This window comes from Myxine glutinosa, chromosome 2 (assembly GCF_964187855.1).
Source record: "Myxine glutinosa chromosome 2, kmMyxGlut1.1, whole genome shotgun sequence".
Lineage (NCBI taxonomy): Eukaryota > Metazoa > Chordata > Myxini > Myxiniformes > Myxinidae > Myxine > Myxine glutinosa.
This window is the reverse complement of record NC_136262.1, coordinates 257258201-257275846: the sequence shown is the minus strand read 5'-3', so window position 1 is coordinate 257275846 and position 17646 is coordinate 257258201. Positions and strand designations below refer to the sequence as shown.

The window sequence follows — 17646 nt, the reverse complement described above, 5'->3', positions numbered from 1 at the left end:
ACACACACAGACACAAGAACACACACAAACACAAGCACGCACACACCGACAAACACGCACGCACCGACAAGCACGCACGCACCGACAAGCACGCACGCACCGACAAGAACGCACGCACCGACAAGCACGCACGCACCGACAAGAACGCACGCACCGACAAGAACGCACGCACCGACAAGCACGCACGCACCGACAAGCACGCACGCACCGACAAGCACGCACGCACCGACAAGCACGCACGCACCGACAAGCACGCACGCACCGACAAGCACGCACGCACCGACAAGCACGCACGCACCGACAAGAACGCACGCACCGACAAGCACGCACGCACCGACAAGAACGCACGCACCGACAAGAACGCACGCACCGACAAGAACGCACGCACCGACAAGCACGCACGCACCGACAAGCACGCACGCACCGACAAGAACGCACGCACCGACAAGCACGCACGCACCGACAAGCACGCACGCACCGACAAGCACGCACGCACCGACAAGAACGCACGCACCGACAAGCACGCACGCACCGACAAGCACGCACGCACCGACAAGCACGCACACACCGACAAGCACGCACGCACCGACAAGCACGCACGCACCGACAAGAACGCACGCACCGACAAGCACGCACGCACCGACAAGCACGCACGCACCGACAAGAACGCACGCACCGACAAGCACGCACGCACCGACAAGCGCGCACGCACCGACAAGCACGCACCGACAAGAACGCACGCACCGACAAGCACGCACGCACCGATAAGAACGCACGCACCGACAAGCACGCACGCACCGACAAGCACGCACGCACCGACAAGCACGCACGCACCGACAAGCACGCACGCACCGACAAGAACGCACGCACCGACAAGCACGCACGCACCGACAAGCGCGCACACACACACACACAGACACACACACACACACACACACACACACACACACACACACACACACACGTGATCAACAAACTTGTCCAAATTTTTTTTTTTTTTGTTCCAACTAACAAATGGACTCAAATGCAATACCCTCTCCTCTGGCGAGAGTAATAAAGCAAATAGAGTGGACAACAATGGATGGGAACAAAGACAAATCCAGAACAGTTTACCTAACTTTGTAACCGGGTCAATGATGATGTTGATGTTGATGACGTTGATGACGTTGATGACGGTGTTGATTTTTCTGCCATTGAGCGTTAAGGCAGGTGCGCTTTGTCCGTGCCATCCTGTTGGACCCCAATCCTTACTCTATGCATTGTTACACATAACGAATGAATATCTTACCCTTTACTACATGCAGTGTAAGATTTTCCTTGTTGACCGCAGTTCCCAAACTCGTTCCCTTTTGTGTTAACTTTCTCAAAGCAGGCATCACTGGCAGCCTTAGCATCTAAATTTGGGAAAAGGGTTGGGAGTGAGAAGGGAAGTTTATGTCATTCATAAAATATGCATTTTCTGGAATATCCTGTAAATTTGACATTTAAGGAAGCAAGAATTTGTTGCAATCATCGAGAGTCAATTACAATACAACAACAAGAACAACAGGCATTTAAGGCCATTTTCCCTGCAAGAGCGGGGGTTAGCCTTGCGGTCCCCATGACAATCTTCTCCATTTACTCGATTTTCTGCATCTCCCTGTAGTATGTTCAGGACTCTCCTTTCATCAAGTGGTTTATTAAAGACGATACCAAGCTCTCACAGAGCACACGGCCATCATGACGAGCCGCCATTAACCACTGAAGCCACGCCCCCAGACGTCACTACGCAGTACGTAGTACCAATCACAACATCTCCCTTTCATTGAAATTATTATGTTTGTATGCAACAAAACACTACTAAACTAAATCAAAACAACAAACACAATCAGACACAACTTGACCCACACATAGATGGGCTATGGGGTTACTGTTATAACTCTTAACCAAAATGTAATTACTGCTCAGTATGATTAGCTAAAACAGAGAAAACACAGAATCATTCCAATCAACGGATTGTCTCTGCACCAACATTACAAGGGCTGATTTCTGGTGGTCGTTATTCACTATCACGATATCTCAATGGTTTTCGAATCACACGGCCTGATCTGGTCGAGTACGGAGAGTTGTCCGGCCTTGTTGTCTCAGCACTCTTGTCATCCTTGGAGCTGGAGCAGCCGTTAGTTTCCATTGCTGAAGCGTCGTTGTTGAAATGTACGTGTCGAGCAGTTGGTGGACTTTGATGTGTTGGTTGGGTCGGTTCGTCCTTCCACTTGGCGCCACAATCGGGTGGATGAAGTTCACGCAAGTGTGCCCTGGTTCTTCGAAGACGCGTCCCGTTAGGCGTCTGTACTATATACGAGCGGGGTTCATTACAGCGAGCCACAACTTTCCCGGGGTACCATTGGTGCGTGTCCTTGTTCAGAATCCGAACCCGATGTCCAATAACCAATTCAGGTAATTCCGGCCCAGCCGTTCTGTTGTATTGCTTCGCCGTCCGGTCTCCACGTTCCTTCAATCGTTCCTGAATTTCCTGATGCCTTTGTTGTGCAGGAACCAACGGACGACTTGGTAGGTTGGTGCATATGGGCCGAACATACTGAAACATTCCGATGTGGCCTTGGCTACTGCACTGCTCGTCGTGTATTCCATTCTCTTCACAACTGGGTACTTGGTGTAATAATCCATCACCAAGAGGTAGGTCTGTTTGATAGCTCTCTCAATGTCCAGATATATACTTGGCCAGTAAACACATTCGCGTGCTAGACGTTTTGTCTTTTCGATCCCCATGTGCGCCTCATGGAGCTGGTCGAGGATATCCTTCCGTAGCTGCTCTGGAATTAGTACCTGTCGACCTTTGAAGAGAACACCGTCACAAATACCAATTTCATCACGGTATGGCCAGTACGGACGTAGGTCTACAGGCAGCTCTGTAATCCTAGCAGGCCACCCTCCATGAACAACCTGCTGCAATGCTCGAAAGGTTCTATCAGCCTTTCCACACTCTCTGAGTTGGTCCTGTTTCCTTGAGCTGAAATCGATGAGGTCAAAGCGATGATGATCATCCACATCATCAAGCTCAATACCATCTACACGTGTGTCCAACTGCAGTTCCTGATTGTTCTCTGGGTTCGGTAGCCTCGACAGCGTGTCTGATAGCATCATCTCACGGCCGGCCTTATACTCCAGATCAAAATCGTAGGCTTGAATTTTCACAAGAAGGCGCTGAAGCCGTGGAGGGGCGCTTGTAAGCGGTTTGCTGATGATCATGACCAATGGTTTGTGGTCTGTGTATACCTTGAAGCATTTCCCAAACACTTAAGTATGGAACTTCTGTATGCCAGCAACAAGGGCCAGGGTTTCTCGTTCAATGTTTGAATATGCAGACTGAGTGGGTGTCAGAGTACGTGACGCAAAAACAACAGGCTCGTCATCCTGCAAAAGGCATGCACCCAGTCCCTTCTGTGACGCATCTACTTCCAAAACTGTCTCCTTGTCATGATGATAGTATGTTAGACAGGTGTCTGCATCAACACTCTGTTTCAGTTGCTCAAATGCAAACTGATGGTCTTCCTGCCACATGAATGGCACTCCATTCTTCAGTAAATCTCGTGCTTCGTTTGGGATTTTCACAACAACGGGCCCAGTGTCCCAGTTCACCACAATACTTACAATAATCATTGTATGCTGGGCAGTTCCGTGGTGGATGTGATAGTCCACACTTTTTGCACTTTTGTCGATGTGTCATGGCATTCACAGACGATGAAGGCCCTTCCATCTTCTGGATGGCCTGCTTTCCGATTACCATTGCTTTGTACTTGCGTCCCTCACTTAAAACCAGGTCCATGTCGTACCCGACCTCCTGGTCAAGCAGATGCTTTTGAAAATCATCATGTGGGGTGCTCGCAACAATCAACTCGATAATCCGTTCCAAGAGTTCTGCTTCGGAGAAATTGCACAACCTTCCCTTCCGTCGGCATCGGTTGACAAAATCATCAATGGACTCTCCTTCTTGCTGCCGAAATCTCATCATTTCCAGCCGGTGAATCCGAAAGTTTACATGAATGTCCAACTGATCCTCGAATAATTTATATAATTTATCCGGATCTGGTGTTGGGCTAGCGTCTAGGGTGCCGGCTTAGGATCCTAGGATCCTGGGTTCGAATCCCGGTCGATCGCTGAATTAACGCCAGGGGGGTTGACTCAGCCTGTCATACCTTCCGAGGTCGGCTAATTGAGTACCAGCTCACTGGTAATTCCCTGTTTGTCGTTAAAGGCGGCAAAAAGGGTTGGCGTCAGGAAGGGCATCCGGCCGTAAAACATTGCTTCAAAAAGGGGACCGAAAAACAACAACAACCACGGTTCCCGAAAAAGGCCAACCCCCGCTTTGCGGGGAAAAATGGCCTCTAAAGGTGGTTTTTAAAAATTTATCCGGATCCTTTTTATCATCCTCACTCAGAGTCGATGCATTGATCCGCCTCAGTCCTTCGTCTCCCACAGCAATCTGAATCTTGATGGCCTGTCTGGCTTTAGCATCGATGCCCTCGTCCGACAGCACCAAGTTCATTCGTTGCTTGAATAACTTGAAGGTCTCCGCCAGGTCCGAGCTGGACCAGTCCATTGTCGGGAACTTCGCCATGTTGAAAAAAACACGGAACGTGCCGCCGCGGTAATCCGCAAAGAAAACAAGACTAAACGTCAAACTGCTTGTTGATCTTCACGATCCCGCGCTGCCACCATGTAGTAAGTTCAGGAATCTCCTTTAATCAAGTGGTTTATTAAAGACGATACCAAGCTCTCACAGAGCACACGGCCATCATGACGAGCCGCCATTAACCACTGAAGCCACCCTCCCCCCCCCCCAGACGTCACTACGCAGTACGTAGTACCAATCACAACACTTGTTAACCCCCTTGCCCGCATTTCTTCTTCCACCATCTTTAGCCAAGTCTTTCTCGGTCTTCCCCATCCTCTACTTCCTTCTACATTCATTTCCATCACTCTTCTCAACCAGTCACTTTCATCCTTCCTCAACACAGTCAATTACAATACACTCCTGATAATTGAAATGATACCAATGTAGTGTATGTTATTATGTTATTTTGGATGAAGTGGATGAATGTACAAAAGAGATCGTGATCCATACTAATATGGCCAACAGACCAGAAACCTCAGCACGTGTCCGCTTTTATTCCCCTGGAGACAACTCATTTCCGGTCACATGCCAGTGTGAGGGGTCAATTGAGGAGTGGTAAAAAATTTTTAAACGTTTTTAGTAAAAAAAGTAAAAAAAATTTTTTAACTTTTAAAATGAGACAGTCAATCAATTGTAAAATGGAACAGACAGAACAGATACCTTTGAAACCTACCAAATTTTATTTAGATCAACATGGAACATTCTGAGATCAACATGGAACATTCTGAGATCAACATGGATCATTCTGAGATCAACATGGAACATTCTGAGATCAACATGGAACATTCAGAGATCAACATGGAACATTCTGATATCAATATGGAACATTCTGAGATCAACATGCAACATTCTGAAATCAACATGGAACATTCTGAGATCAACATGGAACATTCTGATATCAACGTGGAACATTCTGAGATCAACATGGAAAATTCGGATATCAACATGGAAAATAATTCGGATATCAACATTGAAAATTCTGAGATCAACATGGAACATTCTGATATCAATATGGAACATTCTGAGATCAACATGGAACATTCTGAGATCAACATGGAACATTCTGAGATCAACATGGAACATTCTGATATCATCGTGGAACATTCTGATATCAACGTGGAACATTCTGATATCAACATGGAACATTCTGAGATCAACATGGAACATTCGGATATCAACATGGAAAATTCGGATATCAACATGGAAAATTCTGAGATCAACATGGAACATTCTGATATCATCGTGGAACATTCTGATATCAACGTGGAACATTCTGATATCAACATGGAACATTCTGAGATCAACATGGAACATTCGGATATCAACATGGAAAATTCGGATATCAACATGGAAAATTCTGAGACAACATGGAACATTCTGAGATCAACATGGAACATTCTGAGATCAACATGGAACATTCTGAGATAAACATGGAACATTCTGAGATAAACATGGAACATTTGGAGATCAACATGGAACATTCTGAGATCAACATGGAACATTCTGAGATAAACATGGAACATTTAGAGATCAACATGGAACATTCTGAGATCAACATGAAGCATTCTGAGATAAACATGGAACATTTGGAGATCAACATGGAACATTCTGAGATGAACGTGGAACATTCTGAGATCAACATGGAGCATTCTGAGATAAACATGGAGCATTCTGAGATCAACCTGGAACATTATGGTTCCGCATTGCTTCCATGTGTTGCTGGTTCGTGAGTTCCTTCCTCCAGGTCATCAATACAAAATTTCCCAAACAAGATTGGTTGTGTTTTACTGTCTTATTTTCATTCCTGTGTTTGAAAAAATTTCAAAATAAAATAAAGAATTTTTTTTAAAAAACGCCTTTAGAGGTCATTTTTCCCTGCAGAGCGGGGGTTGGCCTTTTTTGGGGTCACCGTGGTCCCCTTTTTGAAGCAATGTTTTATGGCCGGATACCCTTCCTGCCGCCAACCCTGTTGGTCGCCTCTTGCGACATTCAGGGAATTACCAGTGCTGGTACTCAATTTGCCGACCTCAGAAGGATGACAGGCTGAGTCAACCCCCTCTGGCGTTAATTCAGCGATCAACCGGGATTCTAAACCAGGATCCTAGGATCCCAAGAAAATAAAATAAAGAAATGAGCCTGAATAATAAAAGGAATGGAAAACTTTAAAAACAAAGGATTTATAGTCTCAGAAGCTCATTTACTTTCCTTATGCAATGAATTTTCTGCAGCCTCATCCTCTATCCCTTAATTTTTTTCTGCCTGCCCCCCACCCCCCTCTTCTATCATCCCCAATCTGCTCCCCTTTGAGCCTCGTCTTTCAGTATCAAAGTCACTGTTATATATTGTCATTCCAAATCCTCCCCCAGAGTTAAACAATAACAACAACATCAGCGTCATAGGTTATATATATCCGGGTCTTGCGATTACCTGTAGTGCATGGCGATATTCAAGATGGATGCTGCGTGGGCTGTGTGGATGGATGATTATTACGGTAGGACTAATAATCGTTATGTTCTCGGTTAATTATTAATGTAGGATTGTTATGCTTACGTATGTAGTATTATTATTCGTATTATTTTGCTTGTTGTATTAAGCGACAGACTTAGACTTAGCTATGCTTCTGTGTTGTTACAGGCTGTACTGTTCTCGCTGAATAAAGCCTATGTTGTGTGACCTAAAGAATCGAGCCTATTCCATTCACTCTTCGGCTTATCACAATTTATTCAGCGAGAACTTTCATAATGGAGAAGTTCTTACGTCCTGAGCGGTTTGAAGCAAACCCAAACTCCAGCAATGCTGCAAAGGAAAGGAACCATTACCATTGGTACAAGACGTTCGACAACTTCTTGAGAGCAATTGAGCATCACGAACCGGAGAAGCTAACTATGCTCATAAACGATGTAGCTCCAAGTGTGTACGAGTATATCGCTGTTTGTGAAGACTACGACACTGCCATAGAGACCTTACGAAACATGTATGTTAGACCAAAGAATGAAGTATATGCACGGCACCTATTGGCGAGTCATCGACAACAACCGGGTGAGACCCTTGATTAATTCCTGCAGGCATTGAAGTGTTTGAGTGGAGACTGCAATTACAAGGCTGTGACTCCTGAGAAATACAAAGAGGAGTCCATCCGGGATGCTTTCATAAGTAGATTGCAGTCTCATGTCATCCGCCAACGGCTCCTCGAGAATAAAACGTTGAATCTCACGACAGCTTTTGACCAGGCTAGGGCCCTTGATCAAGGGCAGAGGTGTTCTGAGGCATATACGGCACCTGTAACACCCCTGAACGCAGTCATAACCTCTTCGGTAGACAAACCTCTTGCGGAAGCCAAAACAAGGACTTACCGACCTACTCCTCCAGATGTCTCTCAAGTAGTCACTGCCTCTGGAAAGCAACCGAAGTGTTTTTTTTCTATGGGAACTCTCGACATACTTGACAAGTTTGTCCGGCTCGGGATTCTGTGTGTAATAAGTGCGGGAAAACGGGGCATTTTGCTAAAGTATGTAGATCGTCTGGGCTGATGGCTGCAGCTATGCTCGACACCCCAACCCCAGCTACGATATACACTGCATTACTAGGAAACCTTTCTGAGGCAACAATTAGTATGCTTGTGAATGGTAACAAGTGTAGAGCACTTTTGTATACTGGGAGCTCAAAGTTTTGTGTTCCAGAGGCTGGTTGAGGCATACAAACTATGTGTACACCCAAGGACAGGTAGAGTATCGATGGCATCTATCTCATTGTCAACACGAATAGCTGGAGAATGTGTAGTGAACCTCGAGCTGAAGGGCTGTACATACCGTGATGTTCGACTCTCCATCTTACCTGACCTATGTAGTGATGTAAATTTAGGGCCAGGATTTCATGAAACATCATGAGAGTGTTAATGTGCAGTTTGGGGGAGATAAATCGCCACTCTCTGTCTGTGCGCTAGCTACCCTCTCCACCACTTTTCGCCAATCTCACTCCCAACTGTAAGCCCATTGCTGTTAAATCAAGAAAGTACAGTGCACAAGACAGCTGTTCCATTGAGTCAGAAACGAGAAGGTTGCTTGAAGAGGGCATTATTGAGCCCAGCACCTCGCCCTGGCGAGCTCAAGTTGTAGTTACAACGAATGAGCGACACAAAAGGCAGATGGTGATTGATTAATTTGCAGACAGTTAACCGCTTCATGCAACTAGATGCCTGCCCACTACCAAAGCTAGACAATTTGGTCAACAAGGTAGCGCAGTATCAACTATACAGTACTATTGACCTGAAGTCCGCTTACCACCAGGTCCCTATCAAAGATGGAGACAAACCGTATACTGCCTTTGAGGCGTGTGGGCAGTTGTATCAATTTTGCAGGATTCCATTCGGGGTGACAAATGGAGTCTCCTGTTTCCAACGGGTGATAGATCAGTTTATTGCAGATAACGGACTGTCTGATACCTATGCTTACCTGGATAACATAACTGTCTGTGGCAAAAGTAAGGAACAGCATGACAATAATCTTCACAAATTTCTCGAGGCTGCCAAGAAGTTCAACATAACCTTCAACTTTGATAAATGCTCGTTCTCAGTAGCCTCAGTTGATCTCCTGGGATATACAATCTCAAATGGGTTAATTAGGCCCGACCCAGAGAGACTTCGGCCACTCTGTGATCTTCCCCTTCCAGTGGATAAGGGGTCTCTGCGTCGTGCACTGGATATGTTTTCGTACTACTCACAGTGGATTATTAACTACTCGAAGAAGGTTGGCCCCCTTGTTCAGGTCAGTTCTTTTCCTATGTCTGATGCAGCCCAACAAGCTTTCAATTATCTGAAAGCAGAGGTGGAGAAATCGGTGGTTAATTCTATTGACAAGTCCGTTCAGTTTGTTGTTGAGACGGATGCTTCTGACATTGCGATAGCTTCCACTCTTAACCAAGTCGGGAGACCGTGTCATTTTTTTCTAGGACACTGAATGCGAGTGAACACAAACATTCTTCAGTGGAGAAAGAGGCATATGCCATTGTTGAATCATTGCGTAAGTGGCGACACTATCCGACTGGACGCCATTTCACCCTGATCACTGATCAGAAGTCTGTAGCCTTCATGTTTGACTCCAAGCAATCGGGAAAGATCAAGAATGATAAAATACAAAGATGGAGGCTTGAACTTTCCTGCTACAACTTTGATATGCAGTTCCGACCTGGGAGCGAGAACATAGTGGCAGACACTTTATCCAGAGCATACTGCTCGGCAATCAGTACAGATACCTTAATCGAACTGCACAATTCTCTCTGCCACCCCGGCACTACAAGGATGGTATATTTCGTAAGAACTCGGAATCTTCCCTTCTCTGTCGAGGAAGTGAAGAAGATAACGACCTCCTGTCCAGTGTGTGCCGAGTGCAAACCAAGATTCTACCAACCGCAACAGTCACATTTGATAAAAGCTACACAGCCCTTTGAAAGGCTCAGTATGGATTTCAAGGGACCCTGACCATCATCTCCCGCTAACTGCTACTTGCTTACTGTGATAGATGAGTTCTCTCGCTTCCCATTTGCTTTTCCTTGTCCCGACATGACAACTTGCACCGTGATTAAATGTCTTAGTCAACTCTTTGCTATATTTGGTATGCCTGCTTATGTACATTCTGACAAGGGGAGTTCCTTTATGTCGTCAGAATTGAACTACTTCTTATACAACCACGGCGTCTCGACCAGTTGCACTACCCCGTATAATCCTGGAGGGAACGGCCAGTGTGAACGTCACAATGGTGTGATTTGGAAGAATATTACCCTGGCTCTCAAATCACGAGGCCTACCAACTCCTCGATGGGAGAACGTCTTGGCAGACGCCTTGCATTCCATACGTTCTCTGCTCTCGACTGCTCCACACAAATGTTACTCCACACGAGCGTTTATTCAATTAGCAACTACGGTCTAGAAGTGACTGCTCAATTCCGACATGGCTATCCTCACCTGGACCTGTTCTCTTGAAACGTCACGTGAGGCAATCGAAGTATGACCCTGTCGTTGAGGAGGTGGAACTGCTTGAGGGTAACCCTCGGTATGCCCACGTGTGCTACCCTGGCGGTAAAGAGACAACTGTGGCTCTGCATGACCTGGCACCATGTGGTAAGGTCCAAAACTCTGGTGGCTTAGATCCTCCTATCCAAAAAACACCTGGACTGGACACAGACGCAACCCCGGTGGATCTGTCACACGATCAGCTCATGAGTGGTAATGAAGATACTACCAGCTTCTTAGATGTTGGAAGCTCTCCGAAGGATGTTCCTAATGCTCCTCCACTGCGCAGATCAGGGCGAGACAGAAAACCACCTGATCGCCTGAATCTGTAGGGGTTTACTCGCTTATTCTTTTGAGAGGGGGAGAATGTTATAGATAGTCATTCCAAATCCTCCCGCATCGTTAAACAACAACAACAACATCAGCGTCATAGGTTATATATATCCGGGTCTTGCGATTACCCGTAGTGAATTGCGACATTCAAGATGGATGCTGCGTGGGCCCGTGTGGATGGATGATAATTACGGTAGGACAAATAATCGTTATGTTCTTGGTTAATTATATTAACTAGGGCATTGCCCGTACTATATCTATATCTAAAATTATATCCCCCCCCTCTATTTACATGAAATGGTTTGGTCCAAAGCGAACGGCTTGCGAGTACGGTGACAATCCCCCCCCTCTATTTACATACAATGGTTTGGTCCAAAGCGAACGGCTTCCGGAGTTTGGTAAAGAAATCGCCATCGCGTGCACAAACGCGCAGGAAAGCGAATGAATCGCAAATTCGGTTTTATTAGTTTGAAAACATAGTTTAACGCCAACATAGTTTGCAAACGTGAAATAAATGAATACGCTCTCAAATGTGCCATCCGAGGCAGAGTGTGTCCTCCACGTTCGGCACACGCGATCGTTCGCTGCTCTCTGATTGGTTGAATCGTTTTTTGGACATAGCTCGGTAAGTAATTGTCCGATTAATATGAAACCTTGAAAAGGCACATCCTCGGGTCCCCAGCAATATACCTGGCAAGTTAAAAGTATATCGGACCCGTGGTTGTCGAGAAACAGCGGTCACAGACAAACAGACGTACAAACGTACAGACGTACAGAGATTACTGGAATTATAGATAGATGTAGGATTGCTATGCTTACGTATGTAGTATTATTATTAGTATTATTTTGCTTGTTGTATTAAGCGACAGACTTAGCTATGCTTCTGTGTTGTTACAGGCTATACTGTTCTGGCTGAATAAAGCCTACGTTGTGTGACCTAACGAATCGAGCCTAATCCATTCACTCTTCGGCTTATCACAGTCACATTAAAGCATTTGTAGAGCAACATGTTTTAAGTTGTGTGGAAGTTCATTTTCATGGTTCATTACAGAGTTGGGAGTTTTATATCAGTCATGTTCATCAAAACGGAAGTAGATTGGCATTGGGGATGGGAGGGATGGGAGGGATGCTTACCTCCTCCCCAGATGTCCTGGCACTGCTTAGTGAGTGTTTGACAAACACCGCTGTAGCAGTACGCGCTGTTATTGGCACACGGCTGCCCATTCTGAGCAAAAGTGTTACTCGGACAAGTTGAGGAAAGGCCATCACAGTATTCCGGGAAATCGCACTCCTCCGTATAAGGGCGGCATTGAAAGCTCTGTGGAATAAACTGGACACAAAAGAGGAAGTTTTGATACTGATTTATATAGCTGTATCTATCCAGTTAATGCAAAATCCACAAAGGAAAATGAATGTTTCCAATGGCTTACTGGGAGAATCGGGGTTTATACAGTATAATTTATTGTTGTCACGTAAAATGCATTAAACCTTTTTTTGAGGGAATAATTCTTCTTATATTCGAAGTATTTTAAATTACAATGTACTTTATTACCTCCACCACCAAAGGTGGATTGAGGTTGTCATCATCCATCTGTCTGTCTGTCTGTGAGCAGGGTATCTCAAAAAGTTGTGGACGGATTTGGACGAAATTTGGTGGACAGGTGGCCCAGTAGGCACACAGACATTGGATCCACGTTGAATGAACGTCAAGATTCGACGTGGACCCGAGGTTGAAAACGAGTTGGATTTGCAAATTGGATCAACGTCATTTTTCCAACGTCGAAACAACGTCGAATAAACGTTGATACAATGTCACAACAATGTCATTTATTCGATTAAAAAATCAAGCCAAGTTGCCAACGGTGAAACAACGTTGAATGACTGTCGGGTTTTGATGTAGGTATTAATGTGGTTGGGTTTTGGTTGTCCGACGTCGCGACCTCATTCCAACCGTTATTCGACGTTGAAACAACGTCGTGTGCCCGCTGGGGGGGGGGTGGGGGGGGTCTGTCACAAGGACGAAATGATTCGATTTTGGTGAAGATCCGGATCCGGATTCTATAATTTTAAAAATAAATCTTCACCATTGAGAGTTAGAGCCAAAAACTATATATTAGCACAATATCCTAAAAAGTTATGGACGGATTTCGATGAAACTTGGTGGACAAGTTGTGTGTGTGTGACAAAAACGAATTCGATTTTGGAGAAGATCAGAATATGTATCCGGATATGAGAATTATTTAATATTTCAAGTGATTCTTCACCATTGAGTGAGAGGGCCAAAAACTATACATAGCACGATATTTCAAAACGTGGATGAGTTATGACAAAACTTGGTGGATTGAGTTGGTTAGGTGACAAAAACAAGCCGATTAGATTTTGGTTCAGGTCCGAACTCCAGATCCGGCCTATCAGTGGATACAACAAACTGTTCAGCCTGGTGGAGGTGTGCGCTCTACCGAGTGCCGTTCTAGTTGTCAATGTAACGCACATATTCATTTTTGCAGGAATGCTCATTAAAATTGCAATAAATGCATTTCGGACTCTTTATTTAATACATATAAATGGGGGTAGGAGTGGGAGAGAAGATCAAGACCTCCGACAGTATGGGAGATGATAACTAAACAGTCCTTCATAAACAACCAGTTTCCTGAAGTTAACGTCACATGCTGCATTGTGCATTGTGCATCAGCGATAGGATTTCTGGATTAGATTAATCAAAATGTGACAATGTTAATATAATCTCGTACCTTGCAGTCCTTGCAGCAGAGACCAGAGGCGCATTGTGATCCTTCTTTCAGTTTGCAGCTGTTGGCGTTACAACAGATATTTGAACAATCCTAAGAGCATCGATAATAAAAGAAAACAAGAACATTCATGGTCAGAGGGTAGAACACGAGAGGGATATTCCAAGCAAAAATGGAAAAATTCATTGGAATGAATCTGTATAAACAAGCTTTTCCAATTTTCAATTTCAGGGCCATAATTCGAAATGTTGTACAATAAGTCAAACAAACATTACATCAGTTGTACCAGTCTAAAAATTTGTGGAAAAAAAAAAGCACAGGAAGAAAAAGATGATTTATTGTGAGAATGTTTTGCTTTCCATCTTCAAAAATTATCCTGATTTATTATCCTGAAAAAGGAAAACCTAATCTGCACCCAGAGGATATTTGTCACCTCCAAAAGCAATACATTGAAAATGTTGATTTTTTAAAATTATTATTATTCTTACAAATAATCACCGTGTAACAACAAATTATTAAGTACAAAGCACCAAATAAACAATATTGTAACAGCTTTGGAACAAATAAACGTTTTACAATGTGTAAGATGTTTTACATGATGTTTTTAATAAAGGGAATATTTAACTAGAAAGAACAATCCGATATTACAGATCCTCGCCAGGATTTGTTTTGTGTGTCAAATCAATTGAAAGATTTACTAAAAGAAAGCTTAGTGATTGCAAATGAAAAGTATAAATGGTCTAAAGGGCATCGGTCTGAAAAAGGTATAAAGTATCTTAAGGGTGTATGTTAAGGTCTAAAGGGGTCTGAATTGTCTAGAGGGGTCAAAAGGGTGTTAAGACATCTATAAGGGTCTAATGGTCAAAGGGGTCTAAAGTCACCAATTCATCTCAGATCATCAATTTGAAATCAGACCAGGTCATTCCATTCCATGCTGCTCCGACTCTCCCAACAATGGATGGAGGCCCTCAATGTAGTCATTAGTCATTTTTGAGTTAATGGCGTTTATCCAACACTATTATATGTGCACGCACATCTATGAGAGATAATAGTGCATGAAGGAATTAAAATACATACCTCAGGCTTACCACAGTCGCATTCCTCACCAACTTCCAGCATGTTATTCCCGCATTCCTGAGGACGAAGACCCTCTCCTGCTTCTGGTTGGTTCCTCAGGCAACTCCCACTCTTCTTCACCACCAGCAAATTCTCGAGGTTATTCTCACTGCAACTGCTGAACTGTGTTGGTATTGTTCCTCTGAATGATATAAAACAAGCACATGAAACTGAAGATGTCAAGAGCAGAGCCGAACTGGAAAAACATTTGTATAAAATCTGAACAATTATCTAAACCTGTTAAGATACTCTTATTACAGGATCAGAAGATATGTTTGAGGAAAACTCGTCTCTATTCAAAACAAAGCAAAGCATGTAAACAAAAGCTGGAAACATATGTGATATAAGGGTCATACATTCCGTGAGGATGTAAAGAAAATATGGCACAGAAAGAACAACATTTCACTTGGCAAGGTAACGATCCGATCCAGCTACCTTTTTAAACCTATCTGCTGCACAACTATTGGGGATGCCTCTTCGCAGTGGTTGTACCCCCCCCCCGCCCCCCAATCGAAAGTCGGGGGCCAAATCTTCCCTATCCTTCCCTGCTGCCCGAATTCGTCCGGGCAGTGTGGTCATGGTCAGAGTGCCGACTGGCCCTTTCCCTCGTGTGTCTGTGTCTGTCTCTATCTCTGTCTCTGCCTCTGTCTCTGTCTCTGTCTCTCTCTCTCTCTCTCTCTCTCTCTCTCGCCCCCTTCTGGCCGTTTGTGTGTTGGGCGTGGCAAGATGGCGGCTGTGCAAGTGTGGTGAGGTGCGAGCTGCTTTCGATCTTTCTCCCCCCCCCCCCCTTTTTGGTCGTTGTTCTCACCTTTCCTTTCCATTTTTGTTTATTTTCACATTGTGTATTCTCTGTCTCCCCCCCCCCCCCCCACCACTCCATTTTCATCAAACCTGGTACCACAACCCTCTTCCTCACTTCCCATTTTTCCTCTCCCACCTCCCAATTCCACGCCCATTCCCCCCCGCTCGGTCTTCCCTTCCTCCGACCGTCCCCCCACCCCACTCGTTCCCCTCAGCCCCCCCGTTCCCTTCACCCCCCTCCCCCGTTCCCTTCACCCCCCTCCCCCGTTCCCCTCACCCCCCCCCCACTCCATTGCATTCCTCGCTTGTGTTGCTATTGTGGTGCTGGGCACACACGACTCGATTGCCAGAGAGGTAGGCCACAACGCGTTGGTATAACAAAGAGTCTTTATTCAAAGCTCGTACTTCAGCACTGGGCGGGCTCGAGCTTAGGGCCCGCATATATGTCCCGAGGCCACGCCCAGTCCCCGGGCGTGGCCGATCGGTCGAAAGGCGGGGCATGTGCTTTCGTTCCCCGCCGGGACGCTCGCGCCACCCACTGGTGCACGGAATTATTGCCCCTTGTGCCCGCCACACGCGCCCCCCCAGAATTCCCGCGCACCTGAAGGGTGAGTTTAAGGGGAAGCCGGATGACCCGGCCGAAACGCCCCCTGGCGATGGGTGCAGGGCTGGGGGGTAGTGGGACGGCGGGGCTGGGGGGTGCCGGGGGTCCGACCGCCGGGGGGCGGCCTCGACGCGGAGGCAGAGCTGCTTGCGGGGGGTGGTTCGGATCGAGGTGGGCCGGCTTGAGGCGGTCCACGGAGATGCGATCCGGGGCACCGCCGATGTCGATGGTGAAATATTTGTCCCCGGTCTCCAGCACGCGGAAGGGCCCGTCGTAGGGGGGCCGTAGCGGTGCCCGGTGGGCGTCGTGCCGGACGAAGACGTACTTCGCCGTGCGAAGCTCCGGGGCGAAGTGGGAAGGCGGGCAACCGTGGTGTGCCGTCGGCACCGGGGCGAACCTCCGGGCAGTCTCCTGAAGGGCGGAGCGCTGTTGCGCCGTGGACCAAGGAGCCGTGGAGTCGGGGATAAATTCACCCGGTACCCGCAGTGGTTGCCCGAAGACCAGCTCCGCCGCGGACGCATGGAGGTCGTCCTTGGGCGCCGTCCTGAGGCCCAGCAGGACCCAGGGGAGTCTGTCGACCCAGCCGCCGTCGCGGAGGCTGGCCCGGAGCGCGGCCTTCATTGAGTGATGAAAGTGCTCGCACAGGCCATTGGCCTGGGGGTGGTAGGCCATGGTGCGGTGTAGTTTCACCTCGAGCCCTTGCGCCACTGCCGCCCAGAGCTCCGAGGTGAACTGGGGGCCGCGGTCGGACGAGATGTCCGATGGGGCACCGAACCAGGCGACCCAAGTGGCGATGAAGGGTTGCGCCACATCAGCCGCAGACGTCGCCGCCAATGGGACGGCCTCCGGCCACCGTGTGGTGCGGTCCACCATGGTGAGGAGGTGGGTGAACCCCCGCGAGGGGGGCAGAGGTCCCACCAAGTCGACGTGCATGTGGTCGAACCGACGCTCGGGCACCGCAAACAGGGCCAACGGGGCCTGGGTGTGGCGGTGGACCTTTGCGCGCTGGCATGCGAGGCACGTCCTGGCCCAGTCGCGGACATCCTTCCGGAGGCCATGCCAGACGAACTTCGCCGCGACGAGCTACTGGGATGCCTTCGTGCCCGGGTGGGACAGGCCGTGGATGGCGTCGAAAACTGGGCGCCGCCAGCCAGCAGGCACGATGGGGTGAGGCCGGCCGAGGGAGACGTCGCATAGCAGGGCCGCACCCGTGGCGTCGAACGGCACCTCGGTGACGCGGAGGCCCATGACGGCGGTCTGCAAGGCCTGGATGCTGGGGTCGGCGGTCTGGTCCTCCGCCATCCGGGTATAGTCGACCCCGAGGTGGACCGCATGCACGACGGACCGGGAAAGGCAATCCGCCA

The 17646-nt window shown here is 47.1% G+C and overlaps 1 protein-coding gene across 3 annotated transcripts in view; it reads right to left on the bottom strand.

Moving 5' to 3' along the window:
* Nucleotides 1-17646, bottom strand: part of LOC137420627 (disintegrin and metalloproteinase domain-containing protein 9-like) — a 159521-nt gene that overhangs the window by 38241 nt on the left and 103634 nt on the right. For all 3 annotated transcript variants that reach the window (XM_068105842.2, XM_068105845.2, XM_078772477.1), the window contains 4 exons: nt 14839-15019; nt 13765-13854; nt 12149-12344; nt 1289-1394 (listed from right to left, as the gene is read on the bottom strand). In XM_068105842.2, the coding sequence (XP_067961943.2) occupies nt 1289-1394; nt 12149-12344; nt 13765-13854; nt 14839-15019 (573 nt within the window). The remainder of the gene's footprint in view (nt 1-1288; nt 1395-12148; nt 12345-13764; nt 13855-14838; nt 15020-17646) is intronic.